The following is a 22,952-nucleotide window of genomic DNA, read 5'->3' on the forward strand; positions in this document are numbered from 1 at the left end:
CCGGCTCTTTATGGGTATTTTACTTTCAAACATTTAATTTAATAAAAATACTTACGCTCAAATACAGATATATATTTACTTTCAAATATTTATTTTTTGTTAAATACAAAAACTACCAATCTCTCTTCCGTAAAAATATTAATATAATAGTTTTTCAATTTTAGTTACAAACATTTATGTATTTAACATAAATTAAATGATTCAGAATAAAATGCTCATAAAGAGCCAATACTTTAGTCATGTAATAGATGAAAGCCATAAAGAATTAATACTTTATTGGTCATTTCTTTTTTTTAATATTTAATTTATATTAAATAAATAACCTACCTTTTTTTTTACAAGAATATTACTATAACACTTTTTGAATTTTACTTACAAATATTGATATATTTATCATAAATTAAATGTTTGAAAATAAAATACCCGTAAAAAGCCGGTATTTTAAATGAGTAATGCGTGTTTGCCCATAAAGAGCCGATAACTATTTAAAGTACCGGTTCTTTACGGGTATTTTACTTTCAAACATTTAATTTAATACAAATATTTATGCTCAAATACATATTTGTATTTACTTTCAAATATTTAATTTTTGTTAAATACAAAACCTACCAATCTCTCTTCCGTAAAAATATTAATATAACGCTTTTTCAATTTTAGTTACAAACATTTATATATTTAACATAAATTAAATGAATAAAATGCACATAAAGAGCGAATACTTTACTCATGTAATGGATGAAAATCATAAAAAATTAATACTTTATGGGTCATTTATTTTTTTTAAAAAAATATTTAATTTATATTAAATAAATAACCTACCGATTTCCTTTTTACAAGAATATTACTGTAACACTTTTTGAATTTTACTTACAAATATTGATATATTTATCACAAATTAAATGTTTGAAAATAAAATATCCGTAAAGAGCTGGTATTTTAAATGAGTAATACGTGTTTGCTCATAAATTATATTCCTTAAAATTTATTAATTGTTAATTAATTTATAATATTTTGTCATTCATTGGACATATAGCACAAAGGGTAAATCTGGTACAAATTTCTAATTTCACTCTCTAAAATAATATTTTAATCGTTTGGACTAAATTTGCAAAGAATTAGTAACCTCAGGGAAGGTCAGTATAATTTTTCAAATCACAGGAGAGGCCAATGCAAATGTCAAAAACCTCTCCTGAGGTTTCTGCAATTAGCCCTAATTTTTACCTCCAAGGCCCACTTAATTGTGCAGGAAAACCTAGGAAAAGAACAACTTAGGGTTTACACGAGCATTTTAGGACTTTCACGATAAATCTTTGCTCATTTCTTGGAAACATGATAACGTAGTCAACGTTATTGAACAAATGGTAGGGGCGTGATAATTATGAAATTTTGAGCATGGGAGATGGATTTGTAATTTGATCACACCTAAGGGGCTGATTGGTAATATAGTAAGACATTCAAGGAGGTAAAGGTAATTAACCGGTTAAGAAATTGTCCAAAGAAAGTGGCAAAAGAGTTCCAAAGGGGGGGAAAAAACCACCTACCGACACAGTCGTACTTTCCAGTATAGGAATTAAGAAGCCGCACTTATTATTCACTATAGAGTCTCTTTAGTTCAACAATTTTCTTGGGGAAAAGTCGAGGAAGAAGAGCTATTGTTAACAGATTCGCACACCAGATGTAAAGTTGTAAACAAGAACCGGGTAGAAACGTTCCCAACTGATTTGATCGACAGCAAATCACCGAGACAATCAAAAAGGACGCTAACCTCAAACAATACCCACAGCCATATCATGAAGAGACGAATCAACAATAATTCTGGTTGACTAACGATCAAAAACACCCAAGTGAAAAAAGATAAAATCCACATAATCAAAATTTGTCTCATCAGATTGCATGTTCAATTCCTAGTATAAAATAAACATGATAAATTCAGAGACTAGAAGGGTAAGTCCACAAAAAAAGGGGTAAATTTTGCCTCTAAATACTGTCCTTCAATCACCAATGACCTTCATCTGGCACCTACGGCCTTCTAAAGCCACCAATGACCTCAAGCTGTCTCCTCCTACTTTCGCTGGAACACTGCAACAACATAAGAAAACTGTAAACGTCCAAACAAATGACTAGCAACCAAGCAAATAGTAAAAAATGACTCCATAACCATTTAACACAACGTAATCATGGCAACACTAAGAATGGAAACCGTAGAAACTGATGATGATCACAAAAATCAGGAGTAGCTTCTGAATGTCTAGTGTACCACTCCACAGTTTTCAAATTTCAGGAGCTCCAACAAATTGCAAATATCTAATCATAGCCAGATGGAACGGGTCAATCATGGAAAATGTAGCATACATGCATATCAGAAACCCTCCGCGAGTCTAAACAATACGCATCAGTGCCCCAACAGCAGAACATCACTTGAGCAGACAAGCTACCAGACAATTCAATCCAAAAAGATGTCATCTTAAAGCCACTGAATGCTAATCTAACTCTAACTCATTATATTAAATTAGGATAAATCTGCGCCGATCAACAAAATTGTTTTAACCCCTGTCTGCAGTAACTTTGGATAACTTATACCGGGGAAGTTTCAAAATACTTGGAAACTAGCCAAAGTGCCATCTTTTCTAACATGCTTCCTGAAATGTGGGGGGGGATATTGCTTAACAAATCAAAGTCACCTTATGAAAATTAACAAAATCTCTCCCTTTCACCTCCCACATGTTGTGCACACAAGTCTCCATCAATTCTGCATATCTAACAGCCATATTTTGGATGAATTGTGTAACACAAACAATTTTAAGCATGATTGACATCCTCCGTATAGTCTTCAGAACCACATCTTGCTCGCTCTCTCTCCACCCACATTTTTTGGTCATGTTCATCAGTAGCCACACAAACTGTTCTCATGAAAAACTTCTCCATGTTACCTCATCATTCACTAAAATGATGCATGTCTGAAAATTTAAGCCATAACTATAAATCTGGTAAGACTGAAATCCAACACAAGAAATCTGGTAAAACCATCTGCTACTCAAGCTGAGCTGTATTGCCTACAAATTTTAGTATTGTATAGAGACGGAGATGTAAAACTCCAAGCAAATTCTTCACAAAAACCCGCTCCTTCTTACAACTATTCTAACAAAGAAAACTTCAAAAATTAGCACAAGCACACATCATTGTGAAAGGGAAACCACTTATAAAAGCAATATGAGGAACAAAAGGAATTGCGACCGCATATCTATATATACAGAATCCAACCCAAAAAATCAACTCCAACTATCGACCAACCTTGAAGTTACTCATAATCTAACCAATTGGTCAGTTTACCAAACTCTACAAGTTAGAGCATCCCGTAAATGACCCAAATTATTAAACTCTAATTCAGATATTGCAAAAGAAACATCTCACTGAAAAATATAGGTAACAAAATTTTCACCAAAAAGCAACCATAAACATAACCCTGGAAAATTTTCAAAAAAGCGGATAAAGAATACCTTAAATATTGCTTGGGTACATGAAGACCCGAACCCTTGATCCCTGAAATATCAAAATACAGAAACATTCATTTAAGAAAAAGAAATAGCAAACCAAATAGGAATAATAAATAAAGGAACAGCAGTACAGTTAATATTACCATTGACTTGGGGGGGAGGTTCGACTTGAACGTCGCTCGGACGACGCCGCTGTTGCCGTGAGGCCGGCGAACCTTTCCCCAAATGCAGCGGTAATGAGATCCATTCTTCTTAACCTTAGCCTTGTAGATGTACGCCATCTTCTTGCCGAGGTACCAAGCCACCTCCTCCTTTGTGTTCACTCCTTCGATCTGAATCAACGAAGTGTTCGGGTACTGGTTGGACTTCGATCTCTTGTACCCGAGGATGGTTCCCCTAACGTAAAGCCTGCAGGGTTAAACCCAAAAAATTGGGAGAAAAATCAAATTCAATGAAACAAATTACTGAATAAGGGGGAGATGGAGATGGAGTCGGAAAATTAGATTACCTGACGCGCTCTCCTTGGCGTCCCTTAACCATTTTCTGATGGGTGGTGAGGGCGGCGGGGACTGGGGGATGGGGTTTGCTTGTAGCTTGTGATGGAGGAGTCCAAGAAGAATTGCGCTAAAACCCTAGGTGAGTCAATGATGGTTATATGTGTAGATGATAGGGATAATTTCAGAAACCTCCCTTTAGATTTCCAACAATTTCACTTTTTTACTCTAAAGTTTTGAAAATATTACTTACCTCCTCTATAAGCTATTTGGACCCAATACTTATCTCATTGGATAGTCAAATGACTTTACTATTCTTACAACTTAAGAAATATTATGTATTTATATGGATAGACATAATTTAGTCACTTGTACTAATTAACCATGATTTTGAATGTAAGAAAAATTGAAAATCTTGAATACTAGATTTTATAACGATAATTGTTAACATTTTAAAATTCTTTTTCTATATTTTAATAGTTCTTGTAATTTCTTTCTCTTAAAAAAAATTAAAATTTCCATTTAAATATTATTATTTAAAATTTTCATAATAATGACAAGATGAATATGAAAATATACAAAAAGAGGGTAAAGTATTAAAGTACGTTTACAATTAGATTTTATTAAGTTATGGATAAAATGTAACTGTACATAATCTATTCTTTCCGTTCTTTTGCAAAATATTCGGTGTTTCTTTTTTTTTCTTTTGTATAAGTAATCCAAACAAGATGGTTAGGAAAAAAATTGTCTACTTGATTTATTTGCTTTTCTGTTAAAGTCATACCCTTTTATTAATCCAAACGTTGCTTGAGAGTTGATTTTTTTTTAAATTACAACTGATGAAAATTTCTTGTTAATCATGTAAAATAATGGACTTGTAAGTTAAAGAAATAAATCAAAAAAACATAGCATATTTTAGCATATTCTATATTTTTATCATTAGTCATTTATATTTTTTTATCATTAGCCATCTATTGTGATTTTTTTCTTAAAAAATCCATATTTTAACTTGTTCAATTCATTTTCAAAATCTTTCAAATTCTTATATTAATAGATAGTTTGGATGTTTTGGTTAGGAAAAAAATGATGGAAAATATTAAGTTATGAAATAAAAAAAAGAGAGAAAGAAAGATGAATGATTTTAATATTGTTTGAGAGTTAAGGTTGGACAAGGGATGATTTTTGATATATATATATAGATAAAAATTTATTCAGCACACATTTGAGGACAAATTGGCATTTATAAAAAATTTTATTAGGGATTCTCATCCTTTTCCGATGCTTTCCGTCCACATCTGGGCTGAAAATTTTGGTAACCATAATAGTACGAGCTCATCAGTCAAAATCAGATGCTTTTCGTCATTTTCTACCTCTCAAAAACTCTTAAATGTTAGAAAGAGTGTATTTTTTGTCACGTTCTTTTCTTTTCATTAAATCACAACTCCTAAACTAGTTATGGAGGAGTCGGCAAGCTAAAACCAAAACTTTAATGGCTAGTTTGGGAGCATAGGATAGAGAAAAGAAAAGATGAGATTAAGTTATGAAAGAAAATAAGAGGAGAAAAGAATTGTAGTGATTTTGATGTTATTTGGAAGTTAAAAAAAAAATAGAATGATTTTGGATATACATATCAATAAAATTTTGTTTAGTGTTCATATAGTGATAGAATTGATACTTTGACAAAAGTTTAGGCTTCACTCTGCATTCTGTCCAAATCAGGCCATCAGTGGCGTGGAAAAGTTTTCCAACAGTAGCTGTGCACCGTAGCAGTGCCTTTGTTTTCTGTCATGAATAAACTCGCAAATGAAAGAAAAAATATTCCTTATTCCCACATTTCATATTGATTGCAGCAAATTGAGTGACATGTACGATTTTATTAAATAAGTTGTAGCGATAATTCATTTCCAAAAAAAGAATGAAACTATAATTATCCAAAAAATTAGAACTTATAAATAACATTGCAATTGCCCAAATTATAAAAAAAAAGAAAAGCATACATATATATACATGCATAAGAGCGATTGTATCAAATTAGATAACATCAATCAACAAAAACATTATGCACCAATTGTGATATATAATATATTACATTTTGTATTATGTCACACAGCACAATTAACTGTATCACACGAGGAGTAAAAAGGGAAAAAAAAAACAGATGTCTAATAAACTCAACAATAGAAAATTAAGAAATAGTTATTGCACTATAGTTCGGATCCTTTATTAATTCATTGATCATGGATTAATAAGATACAGTTTTTTTTTTTTTTGGTTTCTCTGGACAAGACCAAATTTAGAATGACAAGTGGACATAAGAAAATAACATGGAGTATTTAACAAGTATGCTATGTTATTTGTTATAAATTTATTTAAAATCCACCCAAATTTGTAAAAGAAGGAAAAAGTTCCTTTTAAAACAAATCTTAGAAAAATTAAGATGCTGAGTCCAGCTACTGTCAAAATCCGCCCAAAACACCTTTCAACAGCTTAAGCCCATTAGCCCAATACAAATACCCACTGCGTTTCAGCCCAACGGCCACCTCCACTCTCCTCTCCAACAAAACGCCCACTCCCCGGCGATATCCTTCTCCCTGCTCGCGGAAGCATCAGTTAGCCTTCTCGTTCCCCTTCTTCTTTCACGCGTTCTTCTAAGGGTTTTTGAGGAGACAATTTTGGCCTAAAAATTGGTATGGATTGCGGATGAGGTTCTTATTGTTTTTCGTGCATTTTTCTTCCATTGGTTTGGTTTAATCGATCCTATTTATCAATGTTCTGGGATGTTCTTGGGGATTATCATTGTCTTTTCCTCGAATTAATATAGCAGAAAGGTATTTTCTTTTTCATCTGGTCCTTAGTTGGGACGGGCCGACCCGGACACTTCAGTCCTGGTCGAGCAAGTGGGGGATCGTTCTCTCTTTTTCTTGTTTTAGACTGCATCTGTAGGATTCGTTTTGTTCGGGTGATGTTTTACTTTTTCTTTTTGGTAAATATCCCCGTTAATAATTCGAATAATCTTCTTGTTAATTGATTTTCTCTACATTTATTTTTATTTTTGTTTTTGTGTGTTGGATCTAAGAGCCGGTATAATATTTACTCACCTAAGAAATTTTTTTGCTTTTGTCCTTTTTGTATGTCATGGCGGTGCTCCTAAAAAACTGATCTTGCCTGAGAATACTCGTTCGTTTTTGTGCGACTTTACTTCTAGTGTTGAGGTTAGTTATTTTTTGGATGCAAGTTGCGGCAAAAGTTGTTATATTTTAGTGGGTCCTAAATCTTCACTTGTCACTTAAAGAGATCTTAGGAACCTGACTTGCATGAAGTGTCATGTTGTGAGCTTAAATGTTTAATGACTGATTCTCCTATGGATTTTTGTATTTTGGATGGAGGGCTTCAGTTGGTATATCTTTAAAAATTGCTTTAATGTTCCCCCACGCCCCTCCCCCTTCCCCCTTCCCCCCTCTATCTGGCTATACAATGATGAAGGGTTTGTTCTTTTCTAGAAAACTGTTGTTAACAAGTGTGCTTCAGTTGTTGGATTGTATAACTCCTAGAAATTATAGAGTTTATTTCTAGTTCATGGTATAAATTTCATTTAGCTGCTTGCTCTAGGTTCCTGGATATGCTATGAAAAGTGGGAAAAGATTAAGCATTTTGAATGTAAAAGAATTAATCCCAGTTCTTGATTACTGTAACTTAAATTCCATTCATCTATTATGGAAATAAATTGGACTGCCTGAAAAAATTGCATTCAGTTGCTGAGTTGTTGTCGTATATTTTTATACATTAAGGTTGTCCCTTTCCAGCTCTACTTTTTTATTATCCGCTGTTTTCATTCAAATCGGTCAGCATCTTTTGGCCTGTTGTAGTTCTAGTTGTCCTACTGATTATTTCTAATTTTCTTTGATGATATGTAAAATAGAAAGTGTTTTGCTTTTGAAAATTTACTGGTTCAAGACATATCTTGCAGTAAATGGGCTTGTGGACATTGCTGGAGGGCTGCCTGCTTCTTGCAAATGCCTTGGCCATATTGAATGAAGATCGATTCCTTACCCCCAGAGGTTGGAGCTTCCAAGAATACTCAGGAGCTCGGAGGAACTCAGTAAAGGGACAGATTATCGGCCTTATTTACACAACACAATACTTAAGAGTTCTTCTTATTCTACTGAACACCCTCTGTATTGTTATAAAATTTGTATCTGGCTAATATTTCATTGGGTAAGTTTATGTCAAGCTAATTGATGTATATTTGGGGAGTCTTATCTTTCCATTTTGTTTTCGTTGTGGCTAGTAGATCTAGTTATTAGGGTATGCTGGATGAAACTTTTATGAAGCTGTTTAATGTACTCTTAGGGAATGAAGTTCGTGGCATTGTAACTTTTTTTTTTTTTTTTACAGAACATGAAAGTAAGTGTATGCATGGTCTTTAAGCAGAGAATCTATGGTTATCCAGGCTTGTTGATCTGTCATTTTCTTGTAAAATGCAATCAAGTGTTTAGTATCTTGGCTTTCCGAGACCAATGCTTGCAGAGTTGGTGGATCTATCAACGGATGTCTTATATTCCATATTACATGCATCTGTGCCACTTTAACATTCTTTCTGATTTAAATTCAATTCTCCTTATCTACAAGTTGGATAAGTGACGTGTTGTAACAGGTATTGGGCTTGCAGTTGGAAATTGAGCATGAATTCTCTGCAAACATGCATTTTGTCCTTGTTTCTTCAGGAGTGCGGTGTGCTCATGAGGGAAAAAAGTACCTGCCTTAACAACAAAGTGTTTATTTGTATGGGACTAAATAATTGGGAACATTTTGCTTTGCATGCCCTATTTGAAACTGAATTTGCCTTCTGTCACCTTGAGGTCCTAAACTTGGACATGATATTTGTGGTTTTGGAAAGTTTAGTCAATAGGCATTGTTGCTGATATTTGTGAGAAATTTTTTTTTTCCCTGGCTGTTGCACTTTTGTTAATCTTGGTAACATTGATGAATCTAGTGTTTGCTAGTTCTGATGTTATCTTATTCGTTGCAGAGATCACTTGAATGCTGTAAACCATAGATCTTGTGAAAGGAGTGCGCATTGGAGGTTCTTCTAGGGCTGAAGCATTTGTTAGGATGTTGGATTGCTATCTCGAAAGTTCCACTGCCATCTTGTGATGAGTTCCTGGTTGTTGGGTTATGTATTGCTGATGTATTTGAAAATTTTCTGCATTAGTTGACGGACGTCGTTTTCTGAATTTGTACAAAGAGAGAACATGTTGCATCTCTTGTAGTATCTTTTCTTGATTGTGATATATGCGAGGGGTATGGCCTTACGATGTGAGGATTAGTGGAATGGTTCATTTGGTTCTGTGCATTTATTTAGATTGACATGTTCTAAAAGCACTGGCGTGGGCAACAAAAAGGCAAGGAGAAATTGCCCCTAGTGACCATACCAAAAACGCCATGTATTTGTAAAACTCAATGGACAGCTAAGACTCAATAAAGAAAAACCACTTCTTATTCTGAGAAAAGCCACACCCTACACCTGGAATGTCAACAAATAAACAGACGTGGGATTAATTTTGCCTCTGGAACTGCCTAAAAAATCATAGATCTGCAAATATATGGTACGTTTTCGAGTCTACTGCAATAAGCCGCAAAGCAGAAATTGCTGCTAAAACAGCCAAGAGACCAAAGAAACAGACATTTAACCAATGCCAGCTCTTTTGCATGGACGTCAGCTTGTTCTTCTTAGCGACAAGGTACATGTGGTTCGCAAGTATAAAAGTTAGGGGGAATGTGCTGAAAGCCCCAGTAAGGCTCATAAAGTCTCCCAGGAATGGCAGCAAAGCTGCAATGAAAGTGGTTATCCCTAGGTAACCGCCTCGTACTCCAATCCTGAAGGACAAGTTGCGAAAAGCCAATGCACTTCCTTTTATGTTAAATTTTGTATCCAAGTATTCGTACATCGGACTTGCGAATATCTACAAGAAACACATAGGACACTCAAAGTTAGCGTGTAATTTCAAGAGAGAGATAGTGCTAAGCAATCAAAAGAGGGAGAAATATTTCTTCAGGAAACAACTTGAATAGGATATAGAAACTATTTGCATCTGGAGCAAGCTTGATGTTCTGAGACAAGCGAACCAATGGAATTATAAACTCAGAAAGGAAGAGTAATGATATTACATGTAAGGCGATGACAGTTTGAAGAAAGGCTGCAATATTGGCCAGCGTCTTCACCCAAGCAGGGCCACTAACACTGTTCAGCAAATATGTCTGTGTGTTGGATCCATAGGCCCAATATCCTATAAATGTGATAGCATACATTGGCAAAACACCAACTGTGAACTGAAAGTAAAGAGCTTTCATCATGTTTGAAACAACTGGTTGTCTCACTGTCGCCTGTCACATTGATAATATTATTGTTATGTCTAGCATTGAAAACAAACTTTAACAGATAAGAAAGCAGGTCAGATTTGGTCACTGCTTTGCAAATACTAGGGATTGTAACAGATGCAATGTTCACGAGGATATATGAAAATACCATCAGTAAGAGAAGGCCAAAAAAAAAAAAAAGCCACCGAGCGGGGGAGAAATGAGAAGAAGATATTCTACACAAACAACCAAAAAGAAAGTCCCAAAGTTCAAAAGATGACAAAGATTGTGTTCCTGACTCCAGAGTCCAACAAGAATCAGTCAACAAATCTCCTGCACTAAGGACGGGAAACGGAAATCTTCTCCAACGTCAAACTCCCACCAGAAGCTACTCCAAAAATTTGCGATAACCAATGGCACTTCACACTGAGTTAGTCATTGCCAAGACAACTGATGCTACTAATATCAACATAGAAGCAAGAAAATATCATTGTTTAATCCTAAAACTAAAGTTTTAAGTCCCAAGATCATCATCAATCCTTCGTATATCTCAGAATTTTGAGTTCCTACAAAAAGGTAATAACATGCAAAGTCCATGCGACTAAATAAAGCAGTCAATACAGCGCGAAAATATAGTCCTTCATAATAAACCAAATACATGAACACAGCTGAAGTAGTAACACAAAAGAAACAATTCACTTTGATGTCATTTTCCTTACTTCTACTAACAGGCCGATGACCCAAATAAATAAGCAATAATAATATGTTAATCTAATAGAAAAATAGAAGATATATAGACATAGAATCCATAAATGGAGTCACATATAACGTAGCCATTCAGTGAATCACTAAAAAAGTATGACATTTGTCTCTGAAGATCATTAATTTTCACAGACCTGTATCTCTGGAAGCATTCCAGTATTGAATGCAAAAACAAGGTTTGCAACTGCACCAACGGTAGTAAAAAATCTGCTTGATTTGGTTCCGGCAATGCTGTAGTCCCTGGGAGGAGCTTCAATCCCTATAAATACATACAATCTCTCATAAGACGGATCCAATCAATATCAGCACCATTAGCCGTTATGCTGAGGATATTATTCCTTTACACCAACTGAACACACTACTGTTGGAAAAGCATAGCAGAACACATAAGTTTACAATTGTTCCTTACTAGAGAAGAATGGATGAAATCCAGGTATCTTTGGGATAATACAGTTCACAGTCGCGATTTATTCATTGTCATCAAGTTGCTTGTGACAGACACAATTAACTTTTCAAACTTCTTAAGTTAATTCAAAGATCAGAAGTCAATGTACTTAAATTCTGCTAGGATACCTTGTAACTACACCAAATACCTACCAGCAAACCAGGACCAAGTAAAACCCAAATGTCAATAGATAAAAGATGATCTGAAGCCGTTAGCTATAACCATGTGATTAGAATTATGGGGTGACTTTTTCTTCTTTTCTGTGGGTAGGGGAGTTGGAACTTTATGTTTGTTTATCTTTTTGGCAACGGAGTAAACAAAATAGCACTCCTAATAATAAAACAAAAGAAAAAAGTGTGTAATCTGCATTCTTTGTGTTTATGTACAAGTCTTTGAGAAAACTAATACTTGTTAAAGTGTTCTAAACAATCTGACAGATCTTTAAAATAAAAAAAAACGTTGAGAACGCAAACTAATTGTAATATGAATCAATATATGATATTAATTACAACTCATGTACCCCAATACAAATTTGATCCAGCAAACTACATTTTAACATATCCCAACACATGGAAATAATACCTCCTATGCAGTTTTTGGTGAAACTGCAGAACATTGTTAGGATACTCAGTATCAGGATACCTCATCCTCAAGTTTCATTATAAAATTCAACCCCACAAACAAGGTCAGTGCATTTCAAAAAGTGGAAAAGAACATGAACTGGATGAATGAAAAACTTAAAATCAGATTAGCAGTTTAAAAGCACATCAATTTGAACTAAAGGAAACAGAGAGGACAGTAGTTTCAATGAACACCTCACAACACCATAAGAACTGCAAGAAAGGAACAAAATCATACCGTCTTTAAGAGCTAGTGCAAATGCAATAACAATATATATTAGGCTGAATAATGTTGAAAATCCCAGCCAAATCCTTAAAGCTGACAGATGAGGTATACTGATGGCAAAAAGGCCACATCCTAAACCCGCTAGCGCAATAAAGTATGGCAGCTTCATGACGTGGTCATCTGAGTAAAGAACATACACAGCCTGCAGAAGTATGAAGAGACATGTGCTTAGATGAAACCTTCAGAGGATAGTCTTTGTATATTATAGATTGCAGAAAGTATTCATAAATTGAACTTTTCCAGCAGAACTAATATTTGTCTGGTCGAACATGGGTACTTTATGCACTACTAATAATCAATAGTAAGAAATCAAATCAAAAGCAGCCATACTGCTAATTTAACGTCCCTAGAGGGTGTTTCTTTTTGTGAAGAGAAAAAATTACGGTTTCGGCCCTGTTTTGCCTTTGTATTGCCAAGAGGTAGCTACGCAGGTTCTCGAATGATGTACACCTAAGAAGCTCAGCAATAAGTCAGACAAGAAAAAAATACCATAACAATTTTACCTTCAGAGCCTGGCCAGCCAAAATGATATATCCAACATTGATCATGAAAAGATTCACATATTGCAATCCCCAAGTGAGCGAATAAGCTTTCTGACCTGCACAGAAGGAAACAAGGTGAATAGAAAGGTCTTGATTAATATGGCACTATGTTTTGTCCATATACTCATACCATATATAGCTCTTGCTAGGTCTCTGTATCTGATATGCCTCTTTCCTCCAAATTCGTGGAGCTTGGCAACAAGAGCATTTGCATAAAGCGAAATAGCAGTTGCTAAAATCAACCCTAGTACACCACCCAGCCAACCTAAAGGAAGCATGACTGTACCAGAATATCCCAGCACATAAGCGCTGTTTATTCCAGTCGTGAGGACAAACCCCACCTGAAACCATGAATCTGCATTTGAAGAAGGGTAAACTTTGGCTAATTCAAACTCAAAAACAACCATGTTATGATAAAGAGACATACAAAATCCTACAAACCAGCCAAAAAAACCAGTGCTCTTCCTGATATCATATAGAAAACAGATGGGCACGTAACTTTAGGAGACGAGAGATTAATCCTATGAAAGAATCGTTTGAAAGATGATTTTATCTCCAAAACTAGAGTCGAAAGGGGAAAACATGGATGCATAAATCATTCGATTTAGAGCTTCAAAAGATTCAACAGAAAAAATATCATGCAACAAGGAGGTCAATCGTTTTGCTGATCATATAATCTCACATCAATGGAAGTTATATCCTAAAGAGAACCTCAATCAGAAAAAATCCCTGCAAACAATTTCAACAGAAAAAATAGCATGCAAAAAGGAGGTCAATCATTTTGCTGATCATATAATCCCACCATTAATGAAAGTAATATCCTAAAGAGAACTTCAATCAGAAAAAATCCCTGCAAACAATACCTTTCATATGTATCGTGCAACAAAGAGTCAGGGAGAAACAAAATCTTAATAAAGATTCTATAACATGCTATAAAGTTCCATTCTTGCACCATATCCTGTTCATTCTTAACATAATAAACTGGAGACTACATTCTTCCCTTGAGAAAACCAAGTCTTAATTCATCCAACCCGCATAAAGCACTCTTTCAAGAAAAGCAGTAAACGTAATACAAGTCGATGTACAAGAAACAAAATTATCATAGGAAGACGGAAATGCAGAAGCCAATCATACCCTGGCTGATTTGATGGGCAGTCTCAGGGATTTCAACGGCCAAATGATCATCGGAGAGCACCTTCTTAGGAGGGCCAGCACCAAGAACATCGTCTTGGTGCTCCATTCCAACAAATTCACCCCCCTCCTCTTGAGTGCACAAGTCTTCTCCTTGTGTACCCAAGAGCAATGACAAGCTCTCCTCCTCTTGGATTACGACTTCCCCAAGGGCCAGCCCTCCCTCTTCCTTCCCCTTTTGTCGCTGAAAAGAACGCACAAATTTTTTTTTTAAAAAAAGGAAGATTCAAACTTTATTGATTGCTATTTATTTATTATTGCAATCCTATATTTAGTTCGTTACCACGAAAAAGAAAAAGACCACACGCACAACCACACACACCTAGAGTGTGTGCAGGCGTGTTCCTATTTAAAGGGCCTCCATCAAATGCAGGGACAACCATCAATTGGAGAGTTCTAAGAGAGAAAGCTACGACACTGAGAGAGAGACGCATGGACGCGCAGTCCCACCTCCATAAAAGTCGCTGGGCTGTGGATATCGTGGGGAGCAATTATTGCGTGTCAGTGACAAAAATCTCTCATCGCACACGTATCGGGATCGGGAGCAGCAATTGGACCCACCGCCGACACATTGCTAGCCGTCAATTGGCGAAGTCGGGTCAGGCGGTGGACGGTTTGATTCTGCCAAGTGGGAATCTGGGAATGATCGGTTGAAGGGAGCAATTGTACCGGATGGCTGCTCTGTTGAATTTTCTTTCAGTCGGTTCGTTATTCCCAGCCACACTGACACGGTGGTAAGAGTCGGTAGCAAGATTACTAAGGGGGCATATCAATTTGACTAATGCTCCGTCCGTCCCATCTTTCAACGCCCTTTTTCAACTGGCCCACATTATAATCTAATTTTCAGTTTAAAATATAATTAATTTTTAATTTCTTTAAATACTCTTATTTAATGTACTTCCTTTTCGTGAATATAATCAGTCTTATTCTTTAATTGCTTTACTCATCAATATTATTGTTGAAATTAATATAAAAATATACTTATTGATTTTTTCTTGCATAGTTTAAGAAAAACTATCTGACTTTGAAAAAGTAAATCTAGCTTAATGCTTTCCTAAGATACATTAATATCAGGATAATCACTAATCATCATACTTTTGCAGTAATTACAATAAAAATAATAATGATATGTTCCACTATTCAAGACAGGTTAACTATATTTGCTGTATGTTAAATAAGAGTATTTTAAAAAATTTAAAAATTAAATATATTATTTAATTGAAAGTTTGACTATAATTTGGGATGAATAAAAAAATATATAAGATTATCAAAGTGGATGGAAAGAGTAATGGTTAATTATACTATTAATGCTAATGTAAGGGTATTTTAGAAAAAATAGTATGTTAGATTTGTTCTTCTAATAAAATTAATTAATTTTTCGTAAATTGTGTTGAAAAAAAAAAAAAGTTTCAAAGTAGGATGAAAGGAAATTTTTTTTTTTTTTTTAACGAACTTCTTTGCACCTAAGGCATTGTTTGGATTGAAGGAAAAGGAAGGGGGGGGGGACCAATAAAAAAAAATTAAACAAGAATAGAGGAAAGTAGTTTTTATCTATTTTGTTTAGATTAAATATGAAAGAAAAAGAAAGAAAATACTAAAATTTTGTTTGGATTGAGAAAGATATGAAAAAATTTTATTTTTTTTCAAAAAAAATAATTATTTTATGAAATTTGATTCACTTTCTTTCCGGTGTTGGACGTAAATCACAGTTTAACGAAATGATTAGATCATTTCACTCTCTTTTATTTCCTTTCTCTAGTAAAAAAATAAATCCAAATAAAAAGAAAATCAAATATCTTAGATTCTTTCCCATTTCATTTCCTCTGATTCCCTCAATCCAAAAGGGTGCCTAAGTGAAGGGATACGATTTTGTGGGAAGATATTTTTATGCAGCTTATATACTTAATTATAAAGTGGGAGAGATGATTTCTTTTTCTTTTTTTTTTTTTTTTGTGGGTGGAGATGAACTCAACATGATTGATGTATATAAACAGATACGCTGTCTATTTTTCGGTTCCTCAGAAAAGGTTTATAAAAAAATACGCGTTAATTTTTGGTGCGAGACTCTACTAAAATTATTATTGTTTAGTCAATCTTTTTGGCTGGGGCCGGGCCACCATAGATTTTACGAATCCAAGGACGCGCATCAACAATGAATGTTTATGAAACAGATATATTGTGTGTCGTGCAAAATTAACTCATCTTTAGATTATGGAACACTTTTCTGTCTATTGTAGGTAATTTAGGAAGACATCTCTTCCTGTACGCTCCAAGGCAGGGGAATATATATATATATATATATATATATAGCCCTCGAGTGATCCAGCGGTAAGCAGACTTTTAACCATTCTCGAGATTTTGGGTTTGAATCTTACTTTGGATTTAAATCCCTGTGTAACTCGTCCGGAATCACTATATGAAACTGTAGTGCACTCCTCCAATTTGATGTGCCGAATCGGATCCTAAAAATTCGAGTTTTGGGGCATGTTTCGAATAATAAAATATATATACATAAAAATAGTAAATTCGTTTTAAAGTGGGGCAAATGACTTCCGTACGCTTCGAAAAACTTAAAAATGGGGAAATAAAAGTCCGGTTAAAATTTATAAAAACTAATGAGTGCGGGCATGATTGAGGGAGAATCCGAGTTCTGCCAAACACCTCTCAGCCACCACTTGAAGCCAAGGGTCTGATACCTTTCTTCCCACTTTTATTTTTTTCCTTTTTTTTGTTGGGCCCCGGGGGAGGGGGTGAGGTGATGTCTGTGGACGGAGTTTTACCACGTTTATCCTATGGAAATATATATATATATATATATATATATATATATATATATATATATAAAGTGAGGATGAATTAGAAAAAGGGAAAGCAAGGTTCCCAATTCCACAATCTTACAAGATAAAAGTCTCTTGCGTCCGTTTCTTCTTCTTTATTCGATTGTCCAATTTCTTCGTATTGGCTGCATATAGTAGCAGTCGTATTGGCTGAAATGACTCGAAACTTTTGAAGTGGAAAAGACTAATGAATATTGCATCACTGCGAAAAGCAGCCATAAATCAACCTAATGAATATAAAGCAAAATGTCATTTAATAGGTAATTTGGGATTCTGTTAAGTTGTCTATTTTGCTGAGATATTTAGTAATGCTCTGTTTCGCGAGGATCTTAAACAGATTAGAGTTTACTTACAGCTGTATTCGTATTCCATGTCGCAAGACCTGATACTTTAAGCACATTGACGTGCCCCTGATTATCTCCCTATCGAGTATTGTTGGTTGTGATGGATCAGATTTGAATTTATCAAGATGCAATTTAATGTAACACAAATCATAATAATTATACGCGTGTTTGGATAGTGGATTATTTGAGATATTTTTACTGTAGCACTTTTTGTGATATGATGTATGTGAGATAAAAAGGTAATTGGGAAGATAAAAAAAACTGTATTAAAAATTGTAATAGTGATGTAAGCAAATATATTTGAAAAAATAACCCACTATCCAAACATAACATATATTAATCTTACACATGGATTTGTTTATATAGGAGTTATTCAGTAAAACATTTATTGAAAATGTCTGTTCACGTTTTTCTATACCCTTTTTGTATCTTCAATCATTTTTTTTTTTTACATCTCACATGTATCGCATTAAAATGAAGGAAGAAAAAGGCTAAAGTAATTCCAGCCCATAAGTAACATCCTCGGCGTTTATTTTTCCGTAGAAATAAGCAATTTTGTACTTTGTATTCACCCGCCGCATTTATTCATGCGCCGGCATAACCATCTATGTATCCGGTCATCATCATTTCGGTCAAGCTTGTCTATGATACCGATAGCTAGAGCTGGTCTAGGTGTAGAGATGTAATCGAGCCGAGTCGAGCTCGAGTAGTGCTATACTCGAGCTCGATTCGACTCATATATCTCTAAGCTCGAGCTCGGCTCGAGCTCGATCGAGTCAAAAAAATTGATACTCGAAACTCGACTCGATGTACTCGCTCTAAGCTCGAAACTCGACTCGATAAGGCTCGATAACGAAGGGTATTTTGTAAATTCCATATAACTTATACTCATAATGATCATTTTATAATTATAATACATATATATTATTTAACTTATAAATATATTATTTAAATAACCCCGGCTCGACGAGTAGCTCGACGAGCCTCGAGCCGGGGATTTTTGACTCGAAACTCGACTCGATTTTCATTCGAGCTACTCGAAACTCGGCTCAAACTCGGTCAACCCGAGTTCAAGCCAAGTCGTTGACCAAGCTACTCGCGAGTAGCTCGCGAGTAGCTTGGCTCGCGTACACCCCTATCTAGGTGTCTATCAGTCCAATCCATGGCGAAAGTCATGATCTAGTAATTAAAATTAACATTTAGATCCTGAGTTTCATTTTTTTTTTATTTTTTAAATTTCATCCCACTTCTAGAAGGAGAAGAAGGCAAAAACAAAAAAAAAAGTAACAAAAAACTAGGGCTGACTTGTCTCACAGAGCCCATCATCCTATATAGACCACAGACCACTATCACTTTCACAGCCCATAAGTAACATCCTCGGCGTTTATTTTTCCGTAGAAATCAGCAATTTTGTACTTTGTATTCACCCGCCACATTTATTCATGCGCCGGCATAACCATCTCTATATCCGGTCATCATCATTTCGGTCAAGCTTGTCTATGATATCGATAGCTAGAGCTGGTCCAGGTGTCCATCAGTCCAATCCATGGCGAAAGTCATGATCTAGTAATTAAAATTAACATTATCCTGAGTTTCATTTTTCTTTCTTATTTTTTAAATCTCATCCCACTTCTAGAAGGAGAAGAAGGCAAAAACAAAAAAAAAAAAAAAAGTAACAAAAAACTAGGGCTGACTTGTCTCACAGAGCCCATCATCCTATATAGACCACTATCACTTTCACAGTGGTTGGAAACAAAAGTCTGCCTACTGCCTATCCTTTTTTTTTATCGAAATCGATAAATAATTCACACGCAGGAGTTAATCGAAGGACGGCCGGAAAATTATACTTCGACCAAGACCTTGCTCATTTGCTTTCTACGAGGCTGACCTGTGCCTTGGAAAAACGATGGAGTTGCTTTGACCTTAACAAGGGGCATCAAGCATATTGGTTATAGGTCCAGGCACGTCAAAGAAAACATAGAACTCAATCTCAAAGCAACCTTATAGTTGCCATCAATTTACTTACGGAACAATTCTAGTCTGCTAATCCTGGTTATAGCCTTATAGGAACAACAAATATGCACCTTATAAGACAAACCAAAATGCACATGTAACATACTAATCAGAGCCAAAAAAATTTGTCGGTGGAGGCAAAAGTAAATCTAAGTTTTTTACCTACTTTCTTTTATAATTTTTTAAGAAAAAAAAAATTCATCAACAAGTACAAATGATGTATATATTCCATAAAAAACATGAAAGACAAACTCAAAATTATTAATGTAATAATAATTTTATTTCAAAAAGTAAATTAAACCATTTACAATTGTTCAGGACTAGTTTTCGTATTTTGATAACGGTTTATAACCTTCTCATTTTGAACTTTACGAAATATATTTTTTTTAGTGTAAGTAACTAAACAATCATTCATCCAAGTGTCCCCCATTCTATTTCGTAACCGATTTTTTACTATATTCATAATCGAAAAAGCCCTTTCTATCATAACTGTAGCAACAGGCAAAATTAAAGCTAACTTTAGGAGCATATACACAAATGGATACACAAAACTCTAAGGGACACAATTGAAATTATATCAAAATTCTATGAGTACTATAGAAATTTGAGGGAAATAATGAGGGCCCGTGCCGCCAGTGTCCCACCGTAGATCCGCCCCTGATACTGATTACATACAAGGCACCGTCAGTCTCAAGGGGGAAACTCATGCTCAAAAATAGACCTGCAAACTAGAGCAAGTGGCCGCACGGTCAAGTCCGCTGTCATTGATTTCAAGCTCTTTTTGAGGTGATCCAAGTTGCAAGTTAGCATTAAGTTGATATACCTTATCCTTGCATATTTAACATCTTATATTAAATTCAGTAGCCCACCATCTAAAGTGTTCAAGAGAGAGAAATAAATATCTTATTTATATTGCAGTTAACATGAGGCACAAATCCCAAATTTGAATGAACCTTGAGCACTAGCTTCACTGCCATTGTCCTGATTTTCAATGCTTGAGCCAGGTTTTATGAGATATTCAGTTGGCTATCAACCAAACTTAGTAATTGTAACCCTTTCTTTAGGGAGAAGCCAAACCATGAAGCCATGGAAGAAACTAAATGCAATAATCCTCACATAACAGCAAAAGCAAGCTGAATTTACTAGACAAATTTACAAATAGGTAACAATTGGTGCAAACCCATGATAGCATGGATATATTCTGTGGAAAATAAAAGAGAATTGCAAGTATAAAAATCTTTGATTTTCCTTTGTTCATAAATTTGAAACAGTTCAGGATGATGTTAAAGTCTAAGGTTATGTAGTTACTCTTAACAGAAAAGTATATTTAGCTCCACAGAAACACAATTAGTCGGACTTTAACAGTCGTCATGTATGTAATCATCCATAACAGGTGGTAAAAGTGGATTAAGCCACAACAAACAGAATATCAAATATGGATGATTTCAAGCGTATACATATAGCAACAGTATAACTTAAAAAGGAAATACAATATGCTTTATGGTGGATATGGATCTGTAATAAATTTTTCCTGAAAATTTCTTATGAATTTTTGTTCCTCGCACGCCAGGACTCAGGTTAGGGGGTCGAACTACAAAGTATAGTTATATCTTTAAACGGTTAATTGTAAGCGTTCATGAACTTTTGACTAGAAGATTTATGAAATGCAAAGTGGCTTATTTACAGATCCCTCACTTCAAGTATTGGTATCTGCATAACAGGAAGGAATCAAGAGGCAAAGCCAAAGGTAAGAAATGGAAGACTCAAGATCATACTACTGTCAGTAACATTACAGGCCACAGGCACATTGGAAACAACAGTTTGGCAAGTTACAAGATACATCACAAGAACTTGACCCTCTAATACTCCGTAAGTAAACATCAGAATCCACATCAGAAACATTAGTTAAACAAACTAGATACAGGTACAAATTGGATTCTCTAATTCTTAACAGCATCTGAGCTGTCCTCTAAAACTACTTGGATCTTTTCGTACCTGAAATCCCCTGCATTTGCTGAGCACTTAACTGGGATCACTGCCACCTGATCATTATTAGCAAACACCGCCCATAGAAACAGCACCACAAATGCTGCCAATAGACCACAACCAGTTGCAAAAATCAAACCAGAAAGCAACCTCAAAGCACACAGGCTTTTCTTGTCTGCCACTTTATCCTCACTACGTTTACTGGAAAACGCCTGTGGATTTACGGGCTGACTATGCAGCCATTTGGGAGCAATCCTCACCGCAAACTTCCACGAATAAATACAAGTCTTCTGCACTGAATTTCCACGAGACGAACTCAATCCAACCAACACCTCCTCCCCTTTCCACATTTCCCCTAAATCAATTTGATAAGCTAACAAAGGAGCATAAGGCCTAGGACTACCAAATCCAGATAACCTAACCTCTAATCTCTTAGAGCTAGAATCATAATCAACCCAAGAGTGCAGCTTAATCCCACTATTTAAAACCAATCCAATCGAAGAAACATTGCTTACTTGGACTGAATGAAGACTTGCCACATCAATCCCAACGTGATTCGCATTCTCGTCCCCTACATTTTCATTTCTAGAAGTATCAAACTCAACCGCGAAAAACCTGCTTTGCCGAGAAAGCCCAAAACCATCCCGCGAAAAATTAGAGGAAAAATCAGCCGGGACAATAATTAGGGCAAGGCCGTCTCCGTCGTGGGGTGAAATTGAGAATATGAAGTCAGTGGAAAACGACACAGGCTTGATGGCGGGCTTCTTCGAGTTTGAGGAACGAAATTTAAAAGTTTTGCTTCGAATAAGAAGGCCGGAGCTTGAAGAAGACGTAGGGTCGGTGAGCTGAACAGATGAGGCAGAGTTGGTGAGCCGGGCGTCGCCGATGAGCAGAAGGTTGGGATCAAATTTCGGAGCGTATGGGAGTGGGGTCGAGGAAGTGCGTGAAAGGAATACGAGTAGAACGGTGATGGTAAAGTTGAGAATTGAGAATGCAGCCATCTTGAATCGAGCTCAGGGGCGATTTGATGAATGGAATTTAGGGGTTGGTAGTTTACACTTTTACAGTTAGGAGTCCGTTAGGGTTTGGGATTTTGGATGGGAAAGAGTTACTGTTGCAGACAGTTTCCAGTGCTGTTTATTGAACTGACGAAACTCAGGACTCAGTAGTCACTTCCTTTTCGTCACTGTTAGTCTTTGGGAATTGGAGCCATTATATTAAATTATTATTATTATTGAAATGCTAGCCATGTCAGCGTCGCCCGAGGGACGGAGGAGAACAGAAACAGAAACGAAAAAACAAACTGGGCCCATTAAATGCTGATTGTCCTCTATTGCCATTGGGCTCGCTCAATTTGTTTGGATTGGATGACGTGTGAATTTCAAAATTGTTAAAGCACCCAGCAGTCCCTTAAATTGTTGCCATTCAAGATTTTTCCATTTATTTTTGGTCTTAATTTTACCTCTTCAACAATAGCAAACCTATATACTTTGGGTACTTCTAGAATTTAATCCGTTTTGGGTAAAGCAACTGGAGCGAAAGATTGCACTTAAATCATTACACTAATCCAAATCTACAAAA

General features: G+C 35.4%; 4 protein-coding genes across 5 annotated transcripts; 1 reads left to right on the forward strand and 3 right to left on the reverse strand.

Annotated features, from left to right (window-relative positions):
• Positions 1–1,845: 1,845 nt before the first annotated feature.
• On the reverse strand, positions 1,846–4,162 carry LOC140034947 (large ribosomal subunit protein eL33w-like). The gene is made up of 4 exons (XM_072073862.1): positions 4,003–4,162; positions 3,638–3,902; positions 3,498–3,540; positions 1,846–2,079 (listed from the first exon to the last, which is right to left on the reverse strand). The coding sequence occupies exons 1-3, from the start codon at positions 4,032–4,034 to the stop codon at positions 3,499–3,501; spliced, it is 339 nt and encodes a 112-aa protein (XP_071929963.1). The 5' UTR covers positions 4,035–4,162; the 3' UTR covers positions 1,846–2,079; position 3,498.
• Positions 4,163–6,534: 2,372 nt separating this feature from the next.
• Positions 6,535–9,187, forward strand: LOC113730412 (uncharacterized). 2 transcript variants are annotated; one of them, XM_072073863.1, is made up of 3 exons: positions 6,535–6,675; positions 7,956–8,203; positions 9,018–9,187. In XM_072073863.1, the coding sequence occupies exon 2, from the start codon at positions 7,959–7,961 to the stop codon at positions 8,190–8,192; it is 234 nt and encodes a 77-aa protein (XP_071929964.1). In that variant the 5' UTR covers positions 6,535–6,675; positions 7,956–7,958; the 3' UTR covers positions 8,193–8,203; positions 9,018–9,187. The 2 variants fall into 2 exon arrangements, with proteins under 2 accessions (XP_071929964.1, XP_071929965.1); XM_072073864.1 differs by lacking the exon at positions 6,535–6,675 and adding an exon at positions 7,060–7,200.
• Positions 9,188–9,463: 276 nt separating this feature from the next.
• Positions 9,464–14,783, reverse strand: LOC113730411 (proline transporter 2). Its single transcript, XM_027255072.2, has 8 exons — positions 14,642–14,783; positions 14,135–14,375; positions 13,131–13,355; positions 12,962–13,056; positions 12,411–12,600; positions 11,242–11,366; positions 10,157–10,372; positions 9,464–9,951 (listed from the first exon to the last, which is right to left on the reverse strand). The coding sequence occupies exons 1-8, from the start codon at positions 14,645–14,647 to the stop codon at positions 9,574–9,576; spliced, it is 1,476 nt and encodes a 491-aa protein (XP_027110873.1). The 5' UTR covers positions 14,648–14,783; the 3' UTR covers positions 9,464–9,573.
• Positions 14,784–21,325: 6,542 nt separating this feature from the next.
• LOC140023686 (L-type lectin-domain containing receptor kinase VIII.1-like) lies at positions 21,326–22,372 on the reverse strand. The gene has a single exon (XM_072073099.1). The coding sequence runs from the start codon at positions 22,370–22,372 to the stop codon at positions 21,326–21,328; it is 1,047 nt and encodes a 348-aa protein (XP_071929200.1).
• Between the last annotated feature and the right edge of the window lie 580 nt (positions 22,373–22,952).

Source organism: Coffea arabica, chromosome 2c, assembly GCF_036785885.1.
Source record: "Coffea arabica cultivar ET-39 chromosome 2c, Coffea Arabica ET-39 HiFi, whole genome shotgun sequence".
Lineage (NCBI taxonomy): Eukaryota > Viridiplantae > Streptophyta > Magnoliopsida > Gentianales > Rubiaceae > Coffea > Coffea arabica.

Coding starts and splice junctions, on each gene's coding strand:
- LOC140034947 (XM_072073862.1), bottom strand. CDS start 4,034: ATGGTTAAGGGACGCCAAGGAGAGCGCGTCAG. Junction 3,903..4,002: donor CGCCAAGGAGAGCGCGTCAG/GTAATCTAATTT, acceptor TTAACCCTGCAG/GCTTTACGTTAGGGGAACCA. Junction 3,541..3,637: donor ACCTCCCCCCCAAGTCAATG/GTAATATTAACT, acceptor TTGATATTTCAG/GGATCAAGGGTTCGGGTCTT.
- LOC113730411 (XM_027255072.2), bottom strand. Junction 11,367..12,410: donor TGCACTAGCTCTTAAAGACG/GTATGATTTTGT, acceptor ATGTATTTATAG/GGATTGAAGCTCCTCCCAGG. Junction 10,373..11,241: donor GAATGCTTCCAGAGATACAG/GTCTGTGAAAAT, acceptor TCAATGTGACAG/GCGACAGTGAGACAACCAGT.
- LOC113730412 (XM_072073863.1), top strand. CDS start 7,959: ATGGGCTTGTGGACATTGCTGGAGGGCTGCCTGCTTCTTGCAAATGCC.
- LOC140023686 (XM_072073099.1), bottom strand. CDS start 22,372: ATGGCTGCATTCTCAATTCTCAACTTTACCATCACCGTTCTACTCGTA.